The sequence below is a fragment of the Rhinolophus sinicus genome, chromosome 13, assembly GCF_057876585.1.
Source record: "Rhinolophus sinicus isolate RSI-liver-muscle chromosome 13, RSI-T2T, whole genome shotgun sequence".
Classification (NCBI taxonomy): Eukaryota; Metazoa; Chordata; class Mammalia; order Chiroptera; family Rhinolophidae; genus Rhinolophus; species Rhinolophus sinicus.
The window spans coordinates 25,768,269-25,789,569 of NC_142513.1; the positions used below are offsets into that span (position 1 = coordinate 25,768,269).

Genomic DNA, 21,301 nt, shown 5'->3' on the forward strand with positions numbered 1-21,301 from the left:
ACAGCTCTCCCTGGAGCTGGACTGCTTGGAGCTGGGCTGCCCTGAGCACCCTGGAGGTTGGCTTGAGCTGCCAAGGGCTGCTGTGTGCTGCTGTGGGGCTGCTGTGTGCTGCCGTGGGCTACCGTGTGCTTCCATGAGTGGGCGGCAGCCATCGTGAGCGGCAAGCAGCCAGCGAGAGCTGCCGTGAGCGGCTGACCCATGACTGGAAACCGACTGCCTCAGCCGGCGAGGAGCGCAAGGCTCATACCAGCATGGGCCAGGGAGCTACGTCCTACACAACTAGACTGAGAACCGACCGCTTGAACCAGACCCGGGGGTGGGGAGAGGTAGAAGAAAGGGGGGATAAAAAACATGAGTTTCATGTAGACTTTTTACCCTTTTTTGACTAAAGTTTTTCACCCTCTTCACAGATTTCTGTAACATAAATAAAATAACTGAATAATTACAACAATAACAAAAACTGAGTGAAATTTCTTGTTTTGCTTTGTCTTTTTTCCTGATCTGTTTGAGCTCATGTTTATTTGGTTTTATAGGAAGGTCATATACTTTCTTCTGATTCTCTATTAAAGAAAGCTGAAGTAGGTAAAGAAGGAAAGATACTAGAGAGAAGACAGTACGTATTATCTGATTCCATTTGTCTTAAATTCAAAAACAGGTAAAACTAAACTATGGTGATGAAATCAGAATAATGATTGGGGGTGGAGATTGATAAAGAAAGATTACAAGGGAACTTTCTGGGGAGACGGAAAACAATCCAGATCTTGATCTAGTTACACAGGTATTTACTTGGATAAAAATTAATCAAATTGCACACTTAAGATTGATGTGATTTATGGTATGTAAATTATGCTTCAAGAAACAAAACTCTTCCATGCACAAAATACCTACAGTGGTTTCTGTTTTTTTGCACCGAGCTCCAGATTCTAGGGGAGGGGCCCCATGGCAAGAGACACCAAGAGGGGCACCGCCAGTAGGGTAGGAAGCTAGGGCCATGGAGTGAGGTGGCCAGGGAAAAGTCTCCTGTGTTGGGGGAGGTCTGTGAATTTTAGGAACTCTGATATCTTACTTTGAAGGCAAGTGCTGCCCCTGTGCTCATTTCCCTGTTTCCTGCCAACCCCCATTTCAATGTCTGTTGCCAAGCAACTCATGTCAGTGGTTCTCAGGCAGGAATAGCAGGATGGCAGCCCCTGAAGGGCAGGTGACCAGCAACACAATGCCCTGAGGCATTGTGATCAGGAGTCCATGCTGACCACAGGGGCTGGACAGCCCTGGGGAACCGGATGCAGCAGGGACTGACCCACCATCTGACATGGTCCAAGTCCCCTTGTTCTGAGACCCCTGAGAAGTAAGGGCTCATACCAGACTCCGTTATGTCCCATATCATGGCTTGAACCATCTCATGTGTCTGGTCAAGGCAAGGGGGACTCTGAGAAGCCAGAGGATTCAGAGGCCCTGTTTTATAGAAAAGAAAATACTGGAGAAAAGACACCAGAGTGTCACCAGCAGTTTCTCCTGGATGGTGGCATTATGAGTACGGATTTTTATTTTCTTTATTAAACATATTTATTTTCCCCCATATTAACTATATAAGCATATATTAATTTCCCCCAGCTTTATTGAGCATATTTTTTTGTAATAAAACTGACAGTATGAAAATATAAAACAGTTTAAAGAATAACAGTTTAAAAACTTATTTGCAATGAGGTTGTAAAGGCGGGGTTTATATTTTGTTTTTCAGGCTTGGAGAGGTCCCTGAAGGGAGTCAGATATGAGAACATATCCCTTCGTGAGGCCCTCAGGACTCTCTTTGAGTCTGACTTTGCTCTCTGGGGGGGAAATGTGAGCTGGCGATTGCTGAGTCATCACATGTGAACCACATGAGTCACAGCCCTCCTTGAGCACTGGCCTGGAGACACTGGCCACCTGCCTGGGGATAAACTCTACCAGGGAAAGCCCTCCAAAGCCCTCACTGGGGGGTGCAGGTGGCCTGGCATGTAGATCGCTCTCCAGACTCACCCTTCCACTAATAAATGGACAGTGATCAGTGAATTTTACTCATGAAATAGGGTGGGATGCAATCCCAGAAAACTAATACCGATAGAATATTATTAACTAATCCAAAAGCCTTAGTAAGGCTCATTTGTCCCATTGATGTCTTCTTCTGTTTCAGGGTCCAACCCAGGATCCCACATTGCTTTCAATTGTTATACCTTTTTATTCTCCTTTAATCTAGGATAGTTCCTCAGTCTTTCCTTGTCTTTTATGGCCTTGACATTATAGATCAGCGCTATCCAATACAACGTTTTTTTTTTACTGCAAAGAAAATTTTATATATCACTAGTCATGAATCTTTGTCATTAGTTATTACATAACTGCTACCTAGTGCCATTATCCAAGTGGCATGACCATGTTATGTCCACGATTCACTTATGTGTTTACAAAATTTTCATGCTTTATGTAAGTACACATCTCTCAGTGAAGATTTAACATTGAGATGCAATCGAGCATCCATAATATCGGATGTTTTTCAGATAGCAATGTAGAAGAGATGTATTTTTAATCCCTTTTTCATTTGAGTCGCCTTATGTAAAAAAACTAATTTAGATGTTCTAAGTCTCTAACGGAGATTTTCCAATGCACTCATAGGAATGGTTACAGACAGTTAAGATTTTCAGAAACAACTTTCATGTCCACATCCTGTTGTAATTTCTGTACCATTTTGTTTTCCAGCTGCTTTCCTTGGCATGCAAAGGGGGCTGAATGAGATGAATGTTTTGCTTGACTTCTTTAATGTCCTGAACTTTCTGTAGTTCTTTATTTTTCTTCAACCTGTTCATTATAAATTTAGCTTGGCATTTCTGTTTGCGCTCTTCATTGTATCAATAGTTTTATTCCACAACTTTCACTGGTACTTCACAGGTTCATTTCTGCTTCACAGAATGCTTTAGTCTACCTGAACGTGTGAGGATTGCGCTTTTTTTTTTTTTTTTTTTTTTTTTAAAGATTTTATTGGGGAAGGGGAACAGGACTTTATTGGGGAACAGTGTGTACTTCCAGGACTTTTTCTCTAAGTCAAGTTATTATCCTTTCAGTCTTAGTTGTGGAGGTTGCAGCTCAGCTCCAGGTCCAGTTGCCGTTGCTAGTTGCAGCCCACTATCCCTTGCGAGAGTTGAACCGGCAACCTTGTGGTTGAGAGCCCACTGGCCCATGTGGGAATCGAACCGGCAGCCTTCGGAGTTAGGAGCATGGAGCTCCACCGCCTGAGCCACTGGGCCATCCCAGATTGCGCTTCTTTTTAAAGTTTTTATGACACTTGGATTTACAGAATCTGAACACCTTGCAATCATTGTGGACAAACATCAGGCAGTGGCCGGGATATATGGGTCCCTACCAGACATAACACGTCTCCATACTCATGTGTAACATGCCATGGGGACCCACCACCCAAATGCCGAGCTTGAAAGGCCAATACAACTTTTTTTTTAAAATGCTCTCCAAAAGAACTTTCTGCCATGATAGAAATGCTCTATATCTGTGCTGTCCAATATGATAGCCACTAGCTACATGAAAAATCACATTTAAAATGTGGCTAGTGGGGTTGCGGAACTGAATCTTATATTCTATTTAATTAAAATAATAGTCACATGTGGTAGGTGGCTGCTGCATTGGACAGGACAGCTGTTGAATGCCCCTCATTTTGAGTTTGTTTGATGTTTCCTCTTGATTATGAGTTTTAGCAGGTATACTATAGATGTGAGGTTGTGCCCTTCTTTGGTTTCCTGATAAAGGTGACAGGAAACCAAGTAGGTCAGAATTTTTATTGTGGCAAAATATACATAAAATCTACAATTTTAACCATTTTAAGTGTACAGTTCTGTGGCATTAAGTACAGTGTTATGCATTCATTACCACCATCCATCTACAGAACTTTTTCATTGTCCTCAACTGAAACTCTACCCATTAGATACCAATTCTTTATTCTCCACTGCAACCACCATTCTGCTTTTTATCTTTATGAATTTGACTACTCTAGGTACCTCATATACTCGTAAGTAGAATCATTTAGTATTTTTCCTTTTGTGACTGGCTTATTTCACTTAGCATAATGTCTTCAAAGTTCATCCGTGTTATAGCATGTGTTTGAATTTCCTTCCCTTTCAAGGGCTGAATGATATTCCATTGTGTGTATATCGCATATTTTGTTTATCCCTTCATTCACTGATACACATTTGGGTCGCTTCTACCTTTTGACTGTTGTGAATATGCTACTATGAACATGGATGTACAAATATCTGTTCCAGTCTCTGCTTTCAGTTCTTTGGGTATGTATCCAGAAGTGGAATTGCTGGACCAGATGTAGTTCTATTTCTAATTTTTTAAGGAACCACCATATTGTTTTCCACAGCGGTTTCACCATTTCGCATTCCCACCAGCAATGTACAAGGGTTCCAATTTCTCCACATCCTTGCCAAACACTTGTTATTTTCTGGTTGTTTTAATAACAGCCATCCCAATGGTTGATATCTATAGACTGAATGTTTTTGTCCCCCCAACCCCACCACAATTCATATATTGAAACCTAATCCCCAACGTAGTGGTATTTGGAGGTGGGAGTCTTTGGGAGGTGATTAGGTCATAAGGGTGAAGCCTTTATCAATGGAATTAGTGCTCTTCTAAAGACCCCAGAGAGCAACCTTGCTTCTTCTGCCATGTGAGGATTATGTCTATAAACCAGAAAGTGGGCCCTTATCAGACACCAAATCCATCAGCATCTTGATCTTGGACTTCCCAACTTTCCAGAACTCAGAAATAAATGTTTGTTGATTAAGCCACTAGTCTATGGATTTTTGTTATAGCAGCCCAAATGGACTAAGACAGTATCTCATTGTGTTTTTGAGGGAGCTGTATTTTTTTTTAAATGCCCTATGAAGTCCAACAAAAACAGGGTGGCAACTACATTTGGAAGCAATTCACCGCACTTCCAACACTCTTCCTGCAAGAATTAGATATGAGGTCACTGGATTGGGGGTGGGTAGCAGGCAGGAGTAATTCTTGAACCAATTACTGTTAACCCTGTCTTGGCTAAACAAGGCAGATGTGCCTTTATTACAGTTAGTTGAGTTCAGGTGTGATATTAACATTTTGTAAATGCTGAATGTTGTGAAATATCCACAAGGTTTCCAAGTAATCAATTATCATCTGAAAAGGCATCCTCCTACAATTCAGTTTGGGAGCACTGGCTTTGGAGACAGGCATGTATTCAGGCATTTGCATGTGATCTAGGCCAAACCTCTTAAACTCTCAGATGTCTTTCCTTTTAAAGTTGCAGTAACAATCTTAAGTGTACAGCTGATGCATTTTTACATATGCACAAGCCCATGTACCCAACACTCATATCAAGATACAGAATATTTCCATCCCACCGGAAGGCTCCCTTGTACTCCACCCCTCAACCTCCCCAGAGTGTTGTGAATACTATTTATGTAGATTTCTATTTATGTAGATGAGTTTTGCCTGTTTTTGACCCTTACCTTGTGACTTGGAACAGACAGCACGAACTTTCTGTGCTTGGCTTGGTTAGCCATGGTGCCCATTCATGCTGGTGAGATTCAGACAAGTTGTGTATATCAATAGCTTGTTCTTTTTCACTGTTGTATACTATTCCATGGTATGAGCACACCAGAGTTTGTCTCTCCATTCTCCTGCTGATGGACCCTTGGGTTGTTTCCAGAGTTTGCCTATTGTGAATAAAGCTACTATGAACATTATCTATTGTGAGTGTTTCTAGATGGATGTATAGGTAGGAGTGGGTGCTGAGTGAGAGGGTTGGCATGTTTAAACTTTAGTAAGAACAGCCAAACCTTTCCCCAAAGCTTTAAGTCTCTCTTTAAAACAGAAAAAATAAACTTCTATCTCATTATTGTGAGCATTTAAAGAGACCTAAGATAGGAACTTGAAGCCTGTACCTGGAACACAGGGGGCCCTCAGTAATTGCCAGCTTCTGCCCCTGCAAGTGTCCTGTGCCCCATCAGAGGAAGGACGAGGTGGCTGGCAAGCACTGCGGGAAGTCTCCCGCCCCTTACCTTTGGGTGGAGAGGCCTTTCTCACACAGCACTCAAGGCCCACACTGAGGGAGCCAGGTAAGCAGCCTTGGTACTTGTGTCCTGCACCCGGATCCTGCTTTCTCAGGCCCAGCACGCACGTCGTCTGGCTGGGCACTCACCTGGCTGGGCACTCACCTGGCTGGGCACTCATCTGGCTGGGTACGTTTGTTGAGTACTGTGTGCTAGACCCTGGGCTCCCAAGAGCGAACCACATAAAGCCTCTCCCCGCTCAAATCACTGGGCAGGAGGAGGGATTGCTTTGTGTAGAAAGCTTAGGAACTCAACAGGGCACAGACTCGGAAGTCTGGAGCCCACTTGGTTTTTAACTAGACCCTGGACTTCCCCTGAAAGCTGCCTGAGACCAACAGAGAAAGAAAATTTGCTCCTTTGCGCCCCTGCAGGAACGTAGGTCCGTCCGGAGTGCTAGACCGGAGCGTCCTGGCCTCTAAATCTAGGCCTAGTGCCACCCCCAGTCTCCCAGCGGCCTGCGCGGACCGCGAAGCTCGGCCCCCGCCGTGCGACCAATGGCCCCGCCCCTGGCGGGGGAGGGTTCTGGCGGCAAGTGGCAGTCGGCGGCTGTCGGCCGGTCGCCGGGTCGTGGCTACCCGAGGTAAGGTCGCAGCCCAGGCGCCTAGTCCTCTGGGCTCAGGGCATACAGACGCCTTTCGGGGAGGTGGCCCGCGACGTCAGGAGCCAAGTGGGACTTGGAATCCGCCAGAGTTCACGAGGTCCGGGGCGCGCGGGAGGCTGGGGAGGGGACAGGGCGCGCGGAGCTCGGGAAGAGAGAGTCCTAAGGCACTTGGAGTTTGGGGCCGCGAGGGCTCCCAGGGGGTCGGGAAGTGGGTGGCAAGGAGCGTCTGCTTGGGCTGAGGGGGAAGGTTGGAAAGGAAGGAAACGGGCGCCGGCCGCTGAGGCCCTGCCGCTGCCCTGCTCAGGCCCAGGGTGACCCCCGGGCAAGGCCTAGCTCGGGTGCGCCAACCTCCGGTGGCCTTGGCCGTGCCTCGGGGGGGAGGGTTACCGCCCTCCCTAGGTTTTGACAGTTTTCGGTGGTGACACCTGCTCAGAAGAACAGCCTCCCTGCCCTCCGTGGGACCTGGGTCTGTGGGGCTGTGAGGCCTCGCCTTTCCCGCGCGGGTGGGTATTCATCAAAAGCACTCAGACCCCTCGGACAGTCGGGTCGGAAACTCCTCGCCGAGTGGATCCGGAACCTTCGCTGCCCATCTCTGAGATCGGAAAGAGGTCCCAGGAAAACATTGAAAAAAACAAAACAACAAACCCCAAAACCCCAAACGACGTTTCCCGTATAGATGCTGTGGAGTCTCAAAAACATCTGGAAGGAGAGTCAGCGACCTGAGAACCGCGCTGCTGTGGAGGGCACGGTTCGGGACTAAATGTTGCATCCTCTCAGGTGCACCCTCACCCAGTGACCCCCCTCACTCAGATGCTGACCTTGGCCCTTTCCTGAACTTGAAGGCAGGGGTTGTGTGAGTTTCACTTGCTGCAGGGGCTCCTATGACCTGCAAAGTGTATGGTGAGTGGCAGTGAGACAGCAAGACCTGGGTTCAAATCCTGTCAGGGCCACTGGTCAGCTGTGCAACTTGGCATCACTTCTATCATGGATTTGTGGCACGGATTAAATGAGAGAAACTTAGGGTGTGCCTGCCTATAGTGGATCCTCAATAAATGTGAACAACTATGGGCTTCTTTTCTTTTTGGTGGGATCATGTCATAATCCATTGCCCCCCAAACTCTGTGCCTTAAGGGCTGAGGCTGGGATGCAGAAAAATGTTATCACCTGACTCTCCTGGTGCCTCCCTGGATGCCATGGGAGGGAAGGAGAAAAGGGTCTATTAGCTACCACAGAGTTATTCTTTGCTCATCTCCTGAAATCTCCCAGGAACCCCGGCCCTCCCTTCCTAATCCTCTTGACCTCTATCATTAGCACTTGTCCCACTAGGAATGTAGCACCTGGTGGTTGGCAAAGCAAGTCATGCAACTGGAGGCTGTGAAGCCAGTAGACAGGACTGCTGCCCGGTTTCCCATTTGGCAAGAGACTGGTTGCCTCAGCAGCTTTTGGGCACTTTGTAGTGCTGTCTCCTAGAGGTCTCACTCAAGCCTGACCCCTCGTTTCAGCCTGGCCCTCTCTGTGCCCCCTTCCCTCCCTGAAAACCCACTTGGACATTCAATAGCATTTCAAGCTTCACTTGTTCAAAATGGAGCTCTGGAGTTCCCTGTGCACCACTGCTCCTCCCCTGGATTCTCTGACTGGCTAAATAGCACCATCCATCCACCCAGCGCCCAAAGAGTCATCCTTGATTTTTCTCCTTTCCTCACCTCCCAAACCCACAAAACACCAGGAATCCAACCACCTCTCTCTCCCCACTGCTGGTTACCACCCCAGCCGTACATGTGTCTGTGCCCTGCTGTGGCCTTCTGACTTGTTTCCTTGTTGCTATCCTGGCGTCTCCATAGTCCAAGGTCCTCACAACCACCAGAGAGATCTTTAACATAGATCCTCCCCGTCCCCTCCCTGTTCAGAACCCTTCAAATGAAACCCAACACCCTTTCCGGTAACACTCTATGTGGCAGCTCCTCTCAACTTTCTTGATCTCCACCCCTCCCCCTAGCTTTCTAAGCCTGGACCACAGCGACTTGTTTTCTATTCAGACGCGCCGAGACCTGCTTTCTATTCTTCAGACAAGCTGAGCTGGTTTCCACTTTAGGATTTCTCACTTGTGCCTCTGCCTGAAACACCGAACGAGCGGCACAACTCAAACGCAGCCAATTCAGAAAGGCTTCCCTGACCAGCCCAGCCAGCAGCACACCCTTCTCCAGGGCTTCTGTTTCGTTACCCCGCTTTGTTTTCTTGGTAATGTTTATTACTCTCTGAGATTCTTATTTATGTATATGTTTACTGATTTGTTATCTGTCCCACCCCAGTAGAATATAAATTGGATGATGGCAGAAATCTCATTTCTCTGATTCCCTGCAGCTCTCCCCAGAGGGGAGGCAAATAAACAGCACACAAACAAATGCATGTAATTGCAAATTGTAAGTGCTCCATAAGCAACTGGCAGTACTTGCTTGTATGTGAGGCACTTACACATTTCAAGCTCATAAGGCAGAACTACTGTATTGTCAAAACAAGCTCTCTGATCCGTTTTAGGGGTGAGGACAAGCCTGGAAAAGACGGGTAACTTGCTCCAGGTCGATAGTGAGTTCAGGGCAGTGGAACTCAGCCTCCTACCCTAAGAACCTGTATGTAGCAAACTGCTTTGATGGTGGCCCTGCAGTCGTGTTCTGGAAAGAATCTGATCCTGAATCCTGAAGACCTCAGTTCTTTGCTTTTGCACTAACAAGCAAGCCCCCTTTATTTCTTTTTCTTTTTTTTTTAAAATTTTTCCCCTTTTTTTCCTTTATTTCTTAATACTTCATTTTCTTCACCATTAAAGTAGGATGGATCCTATTATTATGTTGGGCTTCTTTTTTTTCCCTAGTGTACCTCAAAGAAGCAGCACTTCTAAGTGGAGTCTTCTTGCTGTGAGTGGCTAGGGGCACATACAGATCTGAGGACCATGGTGGGAAGCCAGACCCTCCCCAATACTGAACAACTCTCAGGGCAGAAATGGGCCCTAAGACTTCTGAGTCTGATTTTTCTTTTTTTTGGTCATCAATTTGTTTTTAAGCACATTCCTTGAGGGCCTCTGGGATTGATTAAAGATAAAAGCCAAAATTCCAGAGATGACAAAGAAAGAACTGCCTTTTGCCCAACCCCACTCCCAACCCTGTTGCCATGTGTCATCTGTTTTCTTCCAGTCATTTGTCCTCTGTCTCAGTCCTTCCATGGGCCAGAGCCCTTGGTCACTACAGAGCCTGAACAGTGATGACGTTTGCCGAGGACAAGACTTTCCAGTATATCCGCTATAATTTCCGAAATTTTGACTGTATTCATGTTCTGGAGATTCTGCCTCACCTGTCTTGCCTCACACCAAGTGACCAGGTGAGCCATGGCATGTCAGGTAGCCAGACTGGGGGCAGGGCTGTGGAATTCAGAGCTTCATCCAAGCCAGAGCCGACTCCTTCCTTCCATCTTGTCTGTATCCCACTTCCTTCCCTTGTGGCTTCTCTAACTTTCAGAATTGTGGTTCAGGGTAGCCTTTCCAACTTTCCTGAGCTCCCTCTTGTGTCGTTTTGATGTAATGCTCAACAATATGGCGCTGGCTGCCTGAGGTTTCCAGGCTCCGGGCCCCTCACCCACTTCTATTGGCACCTTCTTTTTCTTCATTTCTCTTGTCCTTGTTCCGGCTCAGTTTTTATTTTATTCTCCTTGTTGTGAGACCCTGTCCTGGTAGGGATCCCAGGGCTCAGTTTTGAGAGTTTATGGGTGCCAGACCACCCCAAGCCCCCTCAGAACTTGCTGTGGGCACCTAGTGAAGCCAGCCAGACCCTTCCCAGTTTTTGCTGTTCGCAGATTGAACCCCTCTGTTCTCTGCTTCCTCCCCACATATGCTGGTAGCATGCGGGTCTGTGGCTGATGGGGTTTGGCCCTTTCCCCTTGTATTTTGGGGTTTATAGGGATACCTCATCACCTTGTTCTTCAGTAAATACTGGGAGTGCCAAAAAGATTATACACATGACTTGTATTCATCTTTTGTTATCAGTATATGTTGAGTATTACAATTTTAATACAGTTTTTTTCCCTTTCTTAAAATGTGTACACATTTTTTTGGCACCCTCTGTATTTTCTGTGGGTTTTGTTTCTGCTATCTGGTTGCTTGCTTGTATGTAGGGATTCAGGTAGATTTAAAAGCTCTGCAGCTATTTCATTGCCTTTAAACTTGAACTCAAACCCTAGCCTTGTCCTGGGCTCTGACCCAGTTTCAGGTGGCTGCCTCCTCTTGGTGCCCCTCCTGAGTGGGGAAGGGGTCAGGGCCACTTGGCTTGAGCAAGGAGATGGGCTGTGTCTTCCAGGACCTACTGCGGGCCTACTACGATCGCAGGGGGAACCAGAACACCATCTGGGAACTCTTCAACAGCCTTAAGCGCCGGAGTGGCTGGGTGGAATACCTCATCCGGGGACTGAGGGCTTGTGAGCTGACTGGTCTCGCTGACGAAGTGGCCCGTGTCTACCAGAGAAACCTGCCCTGTAAGCCTCCTGCCCTGACCCTCCTCTTGGAACCTTTGTCTGTTCCCCTAGCCTCCCCTCTCCTTGTCCCCTTGCCTTTGTATCTCCTCCCTTCCTCTGTCACCCTCCCTCCCATCACTCCTGGGCAGTAGACAAACCTGACTGTACATCCTAGCGCAGCTACTTAATAGCTGTGTCCCTTTGCCAGCTCCCTTAATTTTCCTGAGCCTCGGTCTTCTCTGTAAAACAGGGCTCATGGCAACATCTACCTCATAGGGCTGCGGTGGAGACCATGGGACGCTGGCATGTCAAGTACTCAGCAAATGGAGCCTCCTCTCATTTTTGTGGCTGTGACGTTTGCTTCCCATTTCTTTTCTCACTTCCTCCCACCTCTTCTCCCTCAGTTCACCTTTTCTCTCTCCACTGCTCTCTCCTTTTTCTCTCCCTTCACTGTCTCCTTTTTCTTTCTCGTGGTTTCTTCCTTTCCCTTTGCCTCTTCCACTCCCCTGGTTTTCCTTAAAGTCTTCTAGGTTCCCCACCCCAGCTCCCCAGTTACCCCTCAGCTTCCCTCAATACTCCCTGCCAGGCCAAGTGCCCAGAGGGGGATTTTGTGAGGTCAGGGTCTGAGGGGCTGAGACAGGAAGAAAACTCAAACCAGCTTTATTTATATTTCAGAATAGAGACAACTCCTGAGGCCCTGCCTGGAGATATAGCCTTAGAACATTCCCCTGCTTGTCTTCTTTTTTCTCTACCTTCCTTCCTTCCCTCCCTCCCTCCCTTCTCTCCAAACTTGTCTCTTCACTTGGAGATTAACAGTGATCCCCTGAATACAAACGGCTGTGGTGGGGGCAAAGGAGAAGGGCTGAGGCGGCAGGATCAGGTCAGGGGTCAGTTAGTGGTGACAGACACTCACAAGGAGGAGGAGAAAGCCACTGGGTCTCAGAACACCCAGGGACAGAAGTGGTGACTACTGACCTAGTCTGGATGGTGACAGGCCAGTGAGGCACCCCTCCCCCTTCGCTCTGCCTTCCTCTCCTTGTCCTTCCCTCAGTGAAGCTTGTCTCCTCTGAGGAGTACATCTCACATCAGGACAGCTTTTGGAGCTGTGGGGGGCCAATAGCCATGGCCCTGGGGGTCCAAGAGCACCCAGGCCTCTCTTATCACTGGGAACCCCCCCTGATTCCTCCTTGACTTCACTATATCTTTGTTTTCCAGTGAACCAGAAATGCCCCCCTGCCCCACTGGAGCCACCGTTAGTTCCTGCTGAGGTTCCAGGGCGCTCCACACCTGCTGTGGCCCCCAGTGCCTCCAACAACAGCTACAGAGACGAGGATCCAAGTTACCCCATGCCTGTCCAAGACACCCAGTCACCAGAGTCCCTGGGAGAGGTGCGTCCTCATAATTGACCTTGTATTCTCTGTTGCTGTCTGCCCACTTCTGCTCACTGAATCTTCCAGAAGCCCCTTCCTGCCCCCGAAAAATCGTGCCTAATCTCTGCTCAGAACCCCAGGGCTCCCCCAGTGAGGATCTTTCTCAGTCTGTTGATCAGGGCTGTCCCCTGTGGCAGCCCCAGCCCTCTTGTCAACCAGCTGTGAGGTCACAGTTTGAGGTCTTTGCAATGGTGCATGTGAGATGTTGACCAGATGAGAGGGGGTGATGGAGCAGGAGGTGATGGGGTTGCGGGTGGATGGTGGAGCTGTATTTATTGCCAGGAAAGTGAAGTTTGGGGGAAAGATGACTGATTCTAGTGGTGGGATATGATGAGTTGCCAGTGATTGTCCGGAGACTCCAAACCATGGACTTGAAGCCCAAGAAAGGGGTCTGAGCAATGGCCTTAGAGAAGGGCAACTTTCTATAGGGCCAGACAGATGGTTAGGGACTCTCCAGGGGATGGTGTGCGTGTTTTCTATGAGGTAGGTTCAAAGTCACTTGTAGTCAGAGGATATGGCAATGACCAAAGCCAAGACAAGGGCGTCCTTGTTTCCTGTGCTCCACGGTGTAGGCTCAGGCCTACAGAAGCTGCCCCACAAGTATAAGCTGCCCTTTGCCAGCTCCTGGGAGAAGCATCTGCCTTATTCACCGTTGTCCCTCTTGCAGAGCTCAAAGAAGGCCCCACAGACATCCAGCTCTGGGGCTATACTGAGCAAGCCCGGTGGCCCCCTGGAGCCCTCCTCTGACATGGCAGCCCTCAGTCCTCTGACCTCCAGTGGGCCTTCGGAGCAGGACACAGAACTGGGCAGTACCCACACAGCAGGTATGTGTGAATCTGGAGTTATAGGGCCTCTCCGACCTCTCAGTGAGGTGAGCTCTAGAGTTGCCCGTCTGGCTTCCTTGAACAGGAGGCAAGGGTGGGAATAAAGGGAGATCAGCCCATAGAGCAGCCCAATTCCTTAAAAAGTGTATCGGTTAGCATTTGCTGTGTTAACAAACAGTCCCCCAAAACTTAGTAGCTTAAACTATGATTATTAATTTGGCTCATGATTCTGTGGGTCAGTAATTGGGCTGGTTCAGCTGGATACTTCTTCGGATCTTGGCTGAAATCCCTCTTGTGTACACTACTGTACCTATAAGCTTTGCTTATGGCTATTGGTTGGGCACCTTAGTTCTCTTCCATGAGTCTGTCATCCTCCAGCAGACAAACTCGTTTCATGGCAGCTGCGCAGAGTTCCGAGGAAGGGAAGGTTCCTAGGGCATAGGTGGAGTGAGTGTTCCTCCTGCCTTATTCTGGGGCCAAAGCAAGGCACAAGGCCAGCCCAGAGTCAAGGAGTAGGGAAACAGATTCCATCCCTCGGTGAGAGAGCTGACAAAGTAACATTGCAGAGGCCGTGGATACAGGTAAAAGAAGAGAATTGGGCCACTGCTTACTCTACCAGGAGGAGTCTGTAGAGATCTACCAGCACCTGGCGGACAGTGCAGACGGGAGAGTGCAGGGCTGGGCCTGCTGCTGGCAGGGGAGCCCTTAGGCACTGTTCTACCCTAAAGGGTTGCTAGCCCCCAGGAAAGCCCTAAAACTGCTCAGCCCCCAGAGGAAGTATGGTCTTCATCAGCCAAGGGCCTGGAACCCCACACCAGACCTCGCCGCTCCCCCTCAGGAATATAGAGTTGTCTACTCTGACTCCCTAAGCTGGCATCTCTCTGTTCCAGTATTTCCCAAACTGTGTTCTACACGACACTGGTCACCCGCCAGCCCTCAGGGCAGCCACAAGGCACATGAGCAGTTAAAGACCATCTTAGTGCTCCCCACTCCTGTCGCCTCAAAACTCTGCCCTAAGCACCCACGTGCGTTTTGCAGTGTCAGCTTGCCATGGAATACCTTTCAGGAAATGCTGTGTGGACCTGGAAGGCAAAGGGCACTTAGATTTCAATATGGTTGTGGGCACAGAATTCCACGAGATTCTGTGGTGTTAGATTTGGGGTGGAGGGCACATCAGAATCACTCATGGCTTTTGTTAGCCGTAGGCCCAGGCATGTGCATTCTCAGAGTTCCAAGGGAAATCCTGATATACTGCCTTTATGGACTATTACCACCTGCTTCCCCCAGGGCAGGCCCTCTCCCCAGGGTGACTTTGTCCCTACACCACACCCCCTACTCGCCCCACGCCAAGCCCTTAGGCCTCCTAGGAGATTTTCACACACTGGGGGTTGACTGGGCCTCCGGGGTCACATGACTGGTATGAGCTCTTCTGCTTGAGCCATCCTGCTGCCCCTGGCCCTGGTCCAGGATTGCTCCCCCTAGAGGAGGGGCAGGAAGAAAAGATGGCGGTGGGAGGAGCATCCAGGATTCCAGGCTAGGGAGAAGATGGAAAAGGCAAACACAGGAGAAAAAAGGGGTGTTCCAGGCAAAAGAAGAACAAGCAAGCAGATAATTAATAATGATCTTCAAGGCTGTTAGAGAAATGGACCATTTCACTCTTGTGAGAGAACAGACTCGCAGCTGTAGGTCAAGGACTGAGGATAGACAGGCCCAAGCATGTGCCTGCAGTTGTTGGGCCTTCAGGCCTGGGAATAGTGACCAAAGGGACTATGGAGTCTCCTCCATGGGTAGGAGGTTGGGAGGCCTCAGTCAGTGCTGTAGAGATGGTGTGAGCTAGGGCAGAGGGACCCTTCTCCAGCCCTCTGATCCCAGGGAGACTGTGACTTTAGGGTAACACTCCTGTGGGTTTGTGTCTCCCCTTTTGTTTTGCTCCCTGCAGGCATGGTCTCTAGCCTCACATTGCCCCGTGGACCTGTGTCTCCGACTGTCTCCTTTCAAGCCCTGCCCCGTTCCACCCCCAGGGCAAGCTCCTTGCCTAGAACCCCAGTGTCACCTCTGTCTACTGGTACCTCCTCCTCCTCCACTGGCTTGCCTTCTGCATGGGGCGCTGGTGACCAGGCTGAGGCTACCATCTGCACCAGTGGGGCAGGGGTGCCCAACAACTCTGTGACCACCAGCACAGCGTCCTCCATGGTGTCCCCCCACTCAGCAAGTACCGGCACAGTGCCTTCCAAGTTACCCACCAGCTCAAAGCCCTCTGGTATAATGCCCACTAATGTGCTCACCAGTCTAGCACCATCCAAATTGCCCATCAACTCAACGCGTGCTGGCACAGTGCCACCCAAGGTGCCTACTGGCTCGGTCCCTGACCACAGGATGCCCACAAGCACGGTGCCCAGCAAGGCGCCTGCCAACCCAGTACCTACCGTCAGGAGCAGCAACAGACCCTCGGAGGTGAGTCCTCGTCCCTCCCGGCAGTGATCTAGTCCCGTCCCCTGGCCCTGTCCTCGTCTCCATCCTGTCTCCATCCTGGGCAGGCCCAGAGCCTCTTTTTGTGGGTGTAGGGACAGCTGAGTACCAGCCTCATCCAGACCCCACACCATGTCCTTTAGAGTAATAAGAATCATTAGGGCTATTAAGTGTGGATATCTCAGTGAGGTCAGGCCTGGTGGGCCACCCCACTAGTCACATGCGTTAACCCATTTAGGGCACACAGCTCCCTGGTACGCTTGGCAATGCCCTTTTGTAGATGAGAAAGTAGTCAGGGGTAGAGCAGGGTGGCCTGTCTGCCTCGACCCTTTGCTCTTCATCACTGGGATACCCAGCCTGTCTCTCCATGATCAGAATTTTACAGACAGCAGTCCCAGCACACACAGCCTGGGCAGCCATTCGGACCCAGCAGCCCTCACAGCTGCCTCTCTGCCTGCACATCTGACCCTACGACTGCCCAGAGGAACCAAGTCCATGGGGCCCCTTGGGTACATGGCCAGACCTGTGACCTCGTGCCCAGCCACTCCATGACCCTCAGGCCCCGGCTGAATGTTGATGCATGAGGGGCCACATACCAGCAAGGGCTCCCAGCGGTGGGGGTGAACTGACAGGAAGCCATAGGGCTGCTTTGGAGGATGTGGCTGTAGGGCCTGGGTTTCCTCCCCCCCCCCCCGCCTTTCTGCACCATCAGTGGGTTGAGTCCCCAAGAGAGGGTGGCGTCATGGGCCCTGTGGGCTGGGAACTGCAGTATTGGGGTGCTAGTTCATGCCCTCGCCTAGGACTGGCGCTGCCCAACCTGGCTTGTCCCCCTGCCATACCCAGTCTCTTCCGTTCTCGCCTTTCTTTACCAGGACACTCCAGTGTCTCCGGCGCCCACAGGTGCCACCACTGGAGGCAGCTCACCCAGTGCAGACAGCAGCGTTGAGAGCTTGGGCTCAGGGTCAGAGCTGAGCAAGCCAAACAGGCTGGTATCCCAGATAGACAGCCAGCCATTTTCTGGCTGCACCGCGGACCTTGCCATCAGCTACAGTGACAACTTGGGCATGGGCCCCGACAACACTCCGGAGGAGAATGAATATAGGTCAGTGGACATCCTGAGGATCCACGTGGAGGAGGCTCCCAGCATCGACAACCTGGCTGGCAACACTGGGACACACGTTGCCCAGCAGATCCAGGTGGAGGAGGAGGAATTGCTGTGCAGTGGGTGGGCCCACCGGGCTCCGTGGCTTGGGGCAGCTGCTGCTGGGGCACTCCTGGCCATGCTCCTGGCCGTGCTGTACCGGCGGCGCCTACCCCAGTGAACTCCCTCGGCCCTCCCTGCCATGCATCTGCACCCTTTCCTGGGGTACATCTAGCCCGAGTCATGGAGCCAGTCCCACCTGCCTTGTCCCTTTCGTGGGGCTGGTGGAGGCTGGGTCAGAGAGGAGCCACAGGCCACAGGCCTGGCTGGAGACCCTGCACCACCGACTGAGTCCTGGATGGCAGTATTTCTGTCCCAGCTCGTGCACTCTGCAGCTCCCTCACCATCCTCAGCTTTTTGGGCCCTGGGCTGCCCCTGAGCTCCTGTCCTCATCCAGCCTGCAATTTGGGTTGTCACCCTTGCCCTCTGGAGGAGGTGCCTCTTCCAGGCCTTATTCCTCTTTGCCCAAGCCCACAGATCAGGAGTTGCCACTGGAGGGTACAGGGCGTTGGCAATGCCTCCCATCCTGCTCTGGTCCCTGGCAGCTGACAGCAGATGTCTGGGGTGGGCGACCCACAGGACCTTGCTCCTTACCCCTGGTGGCCCAACCTGAGGCCGTTACTCTGGAAAGCACCAGAGTTACTTCTGGTCCCCTGCCCCTTGGGTCCTCCATCCATACTAGGCAAGGTGGGGAGGAGGTCCAGAGGTTCCTGTGGACCATGGGGAGGCCTGAAGTCACCCTCTGGAGCCCTTTTCCAGCCTCCTCATCCCCTTCTCCTCTTTCCCTCCCTCTTGGTCCCCATCCCTATGAGGGTTGGGGAGGGGACCTGTGGGGCAGAGCTCAGGACAAAGTTTGGATTTCAGCTCCACCCCTTCCTGGGCTGTGTGGCCTGGGCCAATGATCAACTTCTCTGGTCTTGCTTCTCAACGTGGACTATGAGTATCATGGCTCACCTTTTACTGCGATCTTCAGAGATTGACGCATAGAGGTGTCTGTCAAGTGCCTGGTCCAGAGGGGGTGGCCACTAAATTCTTCTCCCACCTCTCCCCTGCCCAGCCTGGTAGAGATGAGGGCAGGAGTGGCAGAGTGCCCAGTAGGTAAGGGGTCAACTCTGCAGTATAGGGTGATCTAGGCCTGCATTCTGCTTTGCCTCTCCCTCGTTCTGTGCTCTTGGGGAGATGAATAGTAAATATGTATCTAATTTATATATATATATATATATATATATATATATATATATATATATATATATATATATATATATATCCTAGTGTTGTTGTGAAGATTAAATGAGTTTATAAACCTTAGAATGGTTCCTGGCATTTACTAAGGGTGGGGAACATGTTATCACTATTCAAACTGGAGGGGCTGGAGCACGTGGCTACACCTTTAAGGGTGTGCTCAGACCCTACTGCCTCCCCTGACTTTAAGTTTGCCTCTTACTTTATCCTGTGTGTTGGGAAATTGTTGGGGAGTGGGGAGAAAGGCACGTCCACTGGGGAAACTGTAGGATAGGGGCTGGGGTGACCCCCAGCAGCCAGATGGCTTGTGGGTATCCTCGTGGCTTCTTTTTGGGTGGCCATCGCTGGACAAGGGGCAGGCACAGCAGCCTCAGGAGCTGCTTCCATTTCTGGGCTCTACAAGGGACAGGGACTAGAGCCCTGGGGAGACATCGGGGGGTGAAGGTCACTGTGGCCCACCCCTAGGCTGTCAGCCTGTAGTGTTCTGAGCCCTGCTTTGGCTGCTACAGTCCGCACTGCCCTCAGGGACTTCCACAACCTCTATTTTCAATGATCTGTACCTCTACCTCTGAACTTCTCTTCAACCCTCAACTGCAAATCCAACAACCTGCACCTTGAAACTGGGAGTGGTCCTTACCCAAGCTGTCGGTACAACTCCCCATCACCCTTACTCTTAACCTGCCCTCGGTGCTTCCGCCTCCCTCCCAGATACCCAAGTCAGTGAACAATTCATGCATACCGGTAGGTGCTACTAGTTTTAATGTGTTTCCTTCCCAGAGTACCTTTGGAAAAAAAGATCTCAAGAAAGCAATGGGTAGCCTCAAAGAATGCTATTTAAATGGTGGCATTTCAAGACAGTGACCAGTGTGTAGGATGGCCCTGGACCTCTGTCCCCAGCTCAGCCCTTAGCCCAAGGTGAAGTGTGCCTTCCCAAATGTGTGGGAGATACCTTTGGGTAAATTTGTGTAGAAAGCATTCCGGGACCTACTTGGCACTTCATGTTACGCTGTTCAGAAGCCCTGCCTTGTCCTGCATTGACCAGCACCCCTATTTTGGCTGCTGTCAGCCTGAAGGCCTCTAAAATGCCAGCTTCAAGTAGGGTTGGGACCTGGCCGGTGTATTGGGGCCTGTGGCCAGGAGAGGGCTTGGAGTAGTTGGTAAGACATGTTAGGTCTCAGGAGTGCTGGCTTTGGAGTGGCTTTCAGCTGCAGGAGGTTGCATGTGGGAGGGAGACCAGGCAGGTTACCCTCATAGCCATGGCCTGGATGATGGAGGCCAGAACCCAAGGAGGGGAGGGAGGGCCTCCATCCCCAGTGGTTGGCCCCGCCACCTATACTCACTCGGGAAAGCATACTTCACCTCAGGCTAACGGCTGGGCTGGGGCCAGAGGTCCAGTGCCATCCTGCGCTTGGCGTAGACTCACCAGCAGCCAAGGTACCTGCATATGTCTCTCTTGCCACCTCTCTCCTGTTGAAATAACATTTCTCTCAAAGCTCAAAAGCTGACACTGCTTCTGTTTCCCTGGGAAACACTGCGGCCCCTGCTTGACGACCTGCTGAAGCCAGACCAATGCTATAGCCTCACCTTATTTCCCATCTGGATGTGCTCAGGTCTAATTGGATGTACGGGAATTTCTAGTCAAAGATCAGGAAGATGCCCTTTACCCTGCCAGGCCTCGGATTATTCATAGATTTTAAGAATTTTTGTTTTGTTATGGAAAACTTTCAAATACACACAAAAATAGAATATAAGAAAAATATATAAGAAATATAGGAGAAAATAGAACAAGAACCCCCTATATGCCCCTCACCGAGCTTCAATAATTATGGACTCATGGACAATCTTATTCATCACTGCCCTGTTCTCCTTTTTCTGTACAGGTTCCTTCTGTAAGTCAGAGAGTGAGGGGCTCAGAAAGCCAAATGGCAGGCTTGGGGTGGGAGGATTTTGTGGAAGAGGCCCTCTATCTTCTCTTAAGTCAGCATTAGGCATTCCCCTCTTGATTTCTTGGGCTCTGCGGGTGACATCGCACTTGAGCCAGTTCGGAGTGTGAGCAGCACTGGGTCCGTCTTAGGAGGAGGGGACCAAACAGGGTTCCTCCATTGACAAGCTCCTTGAAGGTGTCTAGTCCCAGAGAGATGATTGACGGGTGTGTCCAGGGGTACTTTGCCCCTTTGCACCAGGAGTCTCCTCTAGGCTCTGACAGAACCCTTCCAGGAGGCAGAAACTCCCATTGGGCCAGATGCAAACTCCACAGCATGGTTCCTGCTCTCATGGGAGGCTCTTAGGAATGGAGTCATTCAGGCCTGGTGTCCTTGCTTTCCACCAACGTACCATTGCAAAGCTGATGGCCAAGAACAACCCCCTGGAAAGTAGTGTCCAGGGTTCCTGGTCTAACCTGTGATAGAAGTGATAACTATAGTGAAAATCACATGCTTCTCTTGTGCTCACCTTTCTGCTCTTTTCCCTGTAGCCCAGGGCTATGAAGTTCACACCTGATGTTGGGCATGGTCGCCCAGCATTACTCATTCTTGCTGCTGCTGCTATTAACAGCAGTAATTAAAAGGGCTACCATTTATCCTACACTTTGCTGTGTGCCAGGTGCTGGCTAAGCAGTTGACCTATATTAACTCCCCTCTTTTTTTTTAAAAAAGATTTTATTGGGGAAGCGGAACAGGACTTTATTGGGGAACAGTGCATACTTCTGGGACTTTCCCAAGTCAAGTTGTTGTCCTTTCAGTCTTAGTTGTGGAAGGCGCAGCTCAGCTCCAGGTCCAGTTGCCGTTGGTAGTTGCAGGGGGCGCAGCCCACCATCCCTTGCAGGAGTCGAACTGGCAACGTTGTGGTTGAGAGGATGCGCTCCAACCAACTGAGCCATCCAAGAGATCAGCAGCAGCCCAGCTCAA

At 50.2% G+C, this 21,301-nt stretch overlaps 1 protein-coding gene and 1 pseudogene across 6 annotated transcripts; one reads left to right on the plus strand and one right to left on the minus strand.

The window, feature by feature from the left end:
* Positions 1-2,275: 2,275 nt before the first annotated feature.
* On the minus strand, positions 2,276-5,585 carry LOC148756039 (putative ribosome biogenesis protein RLP24 pseudogene; annotated as a pseudogene).
* Positions 5,586-6,574: 989 nt separating this feature from the next.
* MAVS (mitochondrial antiviral signaling protein) lies at positions 6,575-18,387 on the plus strand. 6 transcript variants are annotated; one of them, XM_019733793.3, is made up of 8 exons: positions 6,626-6,714; positions 8,772-8,973; positions 9,921-10,104; positions 11,076-11,250; positions 12,445-12,617; positions 13,327-13,483; positions 15,423-15,937; positions 16,825-18,387. In XM_019733793.3, exons 3-8 carry the CDS (start codon positions 9,988-9,990, stop codon positions 17,272-17,274), a joined length of 1,587 nt encoding a protein of 528 aa, XP_019589352.3. In that variant the 5' UTR covers positions 6,626-6,714; positions 8,772-8,973; positions 9,921-9,987; the 3' UTR covers positions 17,275-18,387. The 6 variants fall into 6 exon arrangements, with proteins under 6 accessions (XP_019589351.3, XP_019589352.3, XP_088645372.1 ...); XM_088789246.1 differs by having other exon boundaries at positions 6,670-6,714; positions 7,412-8,973; XM_019733792.3 differs by lacking the exon at positions 8,772-8,973 and having other exon boundaries at positions 6,575-6,714.
* The last annotated feature ends 2,914 nt before the right edge of the window (positions 18,388-21,301 follow it).

Excerpts from the sequence above, each read along its gene's own strand:
- MAVS (XM_019733792.3), top strand. The coding sequence starts at position 9,988 with ATGACGTTTGCCGAGGACAAGACTTTCCAGTATATCCGCTATAATTTC. Across the intron at positions 11,251-12,444 it reads CTACCAGAGAAACCTGCCCT|TGAACCAGAAATGCCCCCCT; the intron begins GTAAGCCTCCTG and ends TTTGTTTTCCAG. Across the intron at positions 15,938-16,824 it reads GCAGCAACAGACCCTCGGAG|GACACTCCAGTGTCTCCGGC; the intron begins GTGAGTCCTCGT and ends TTTCTTTACCAG.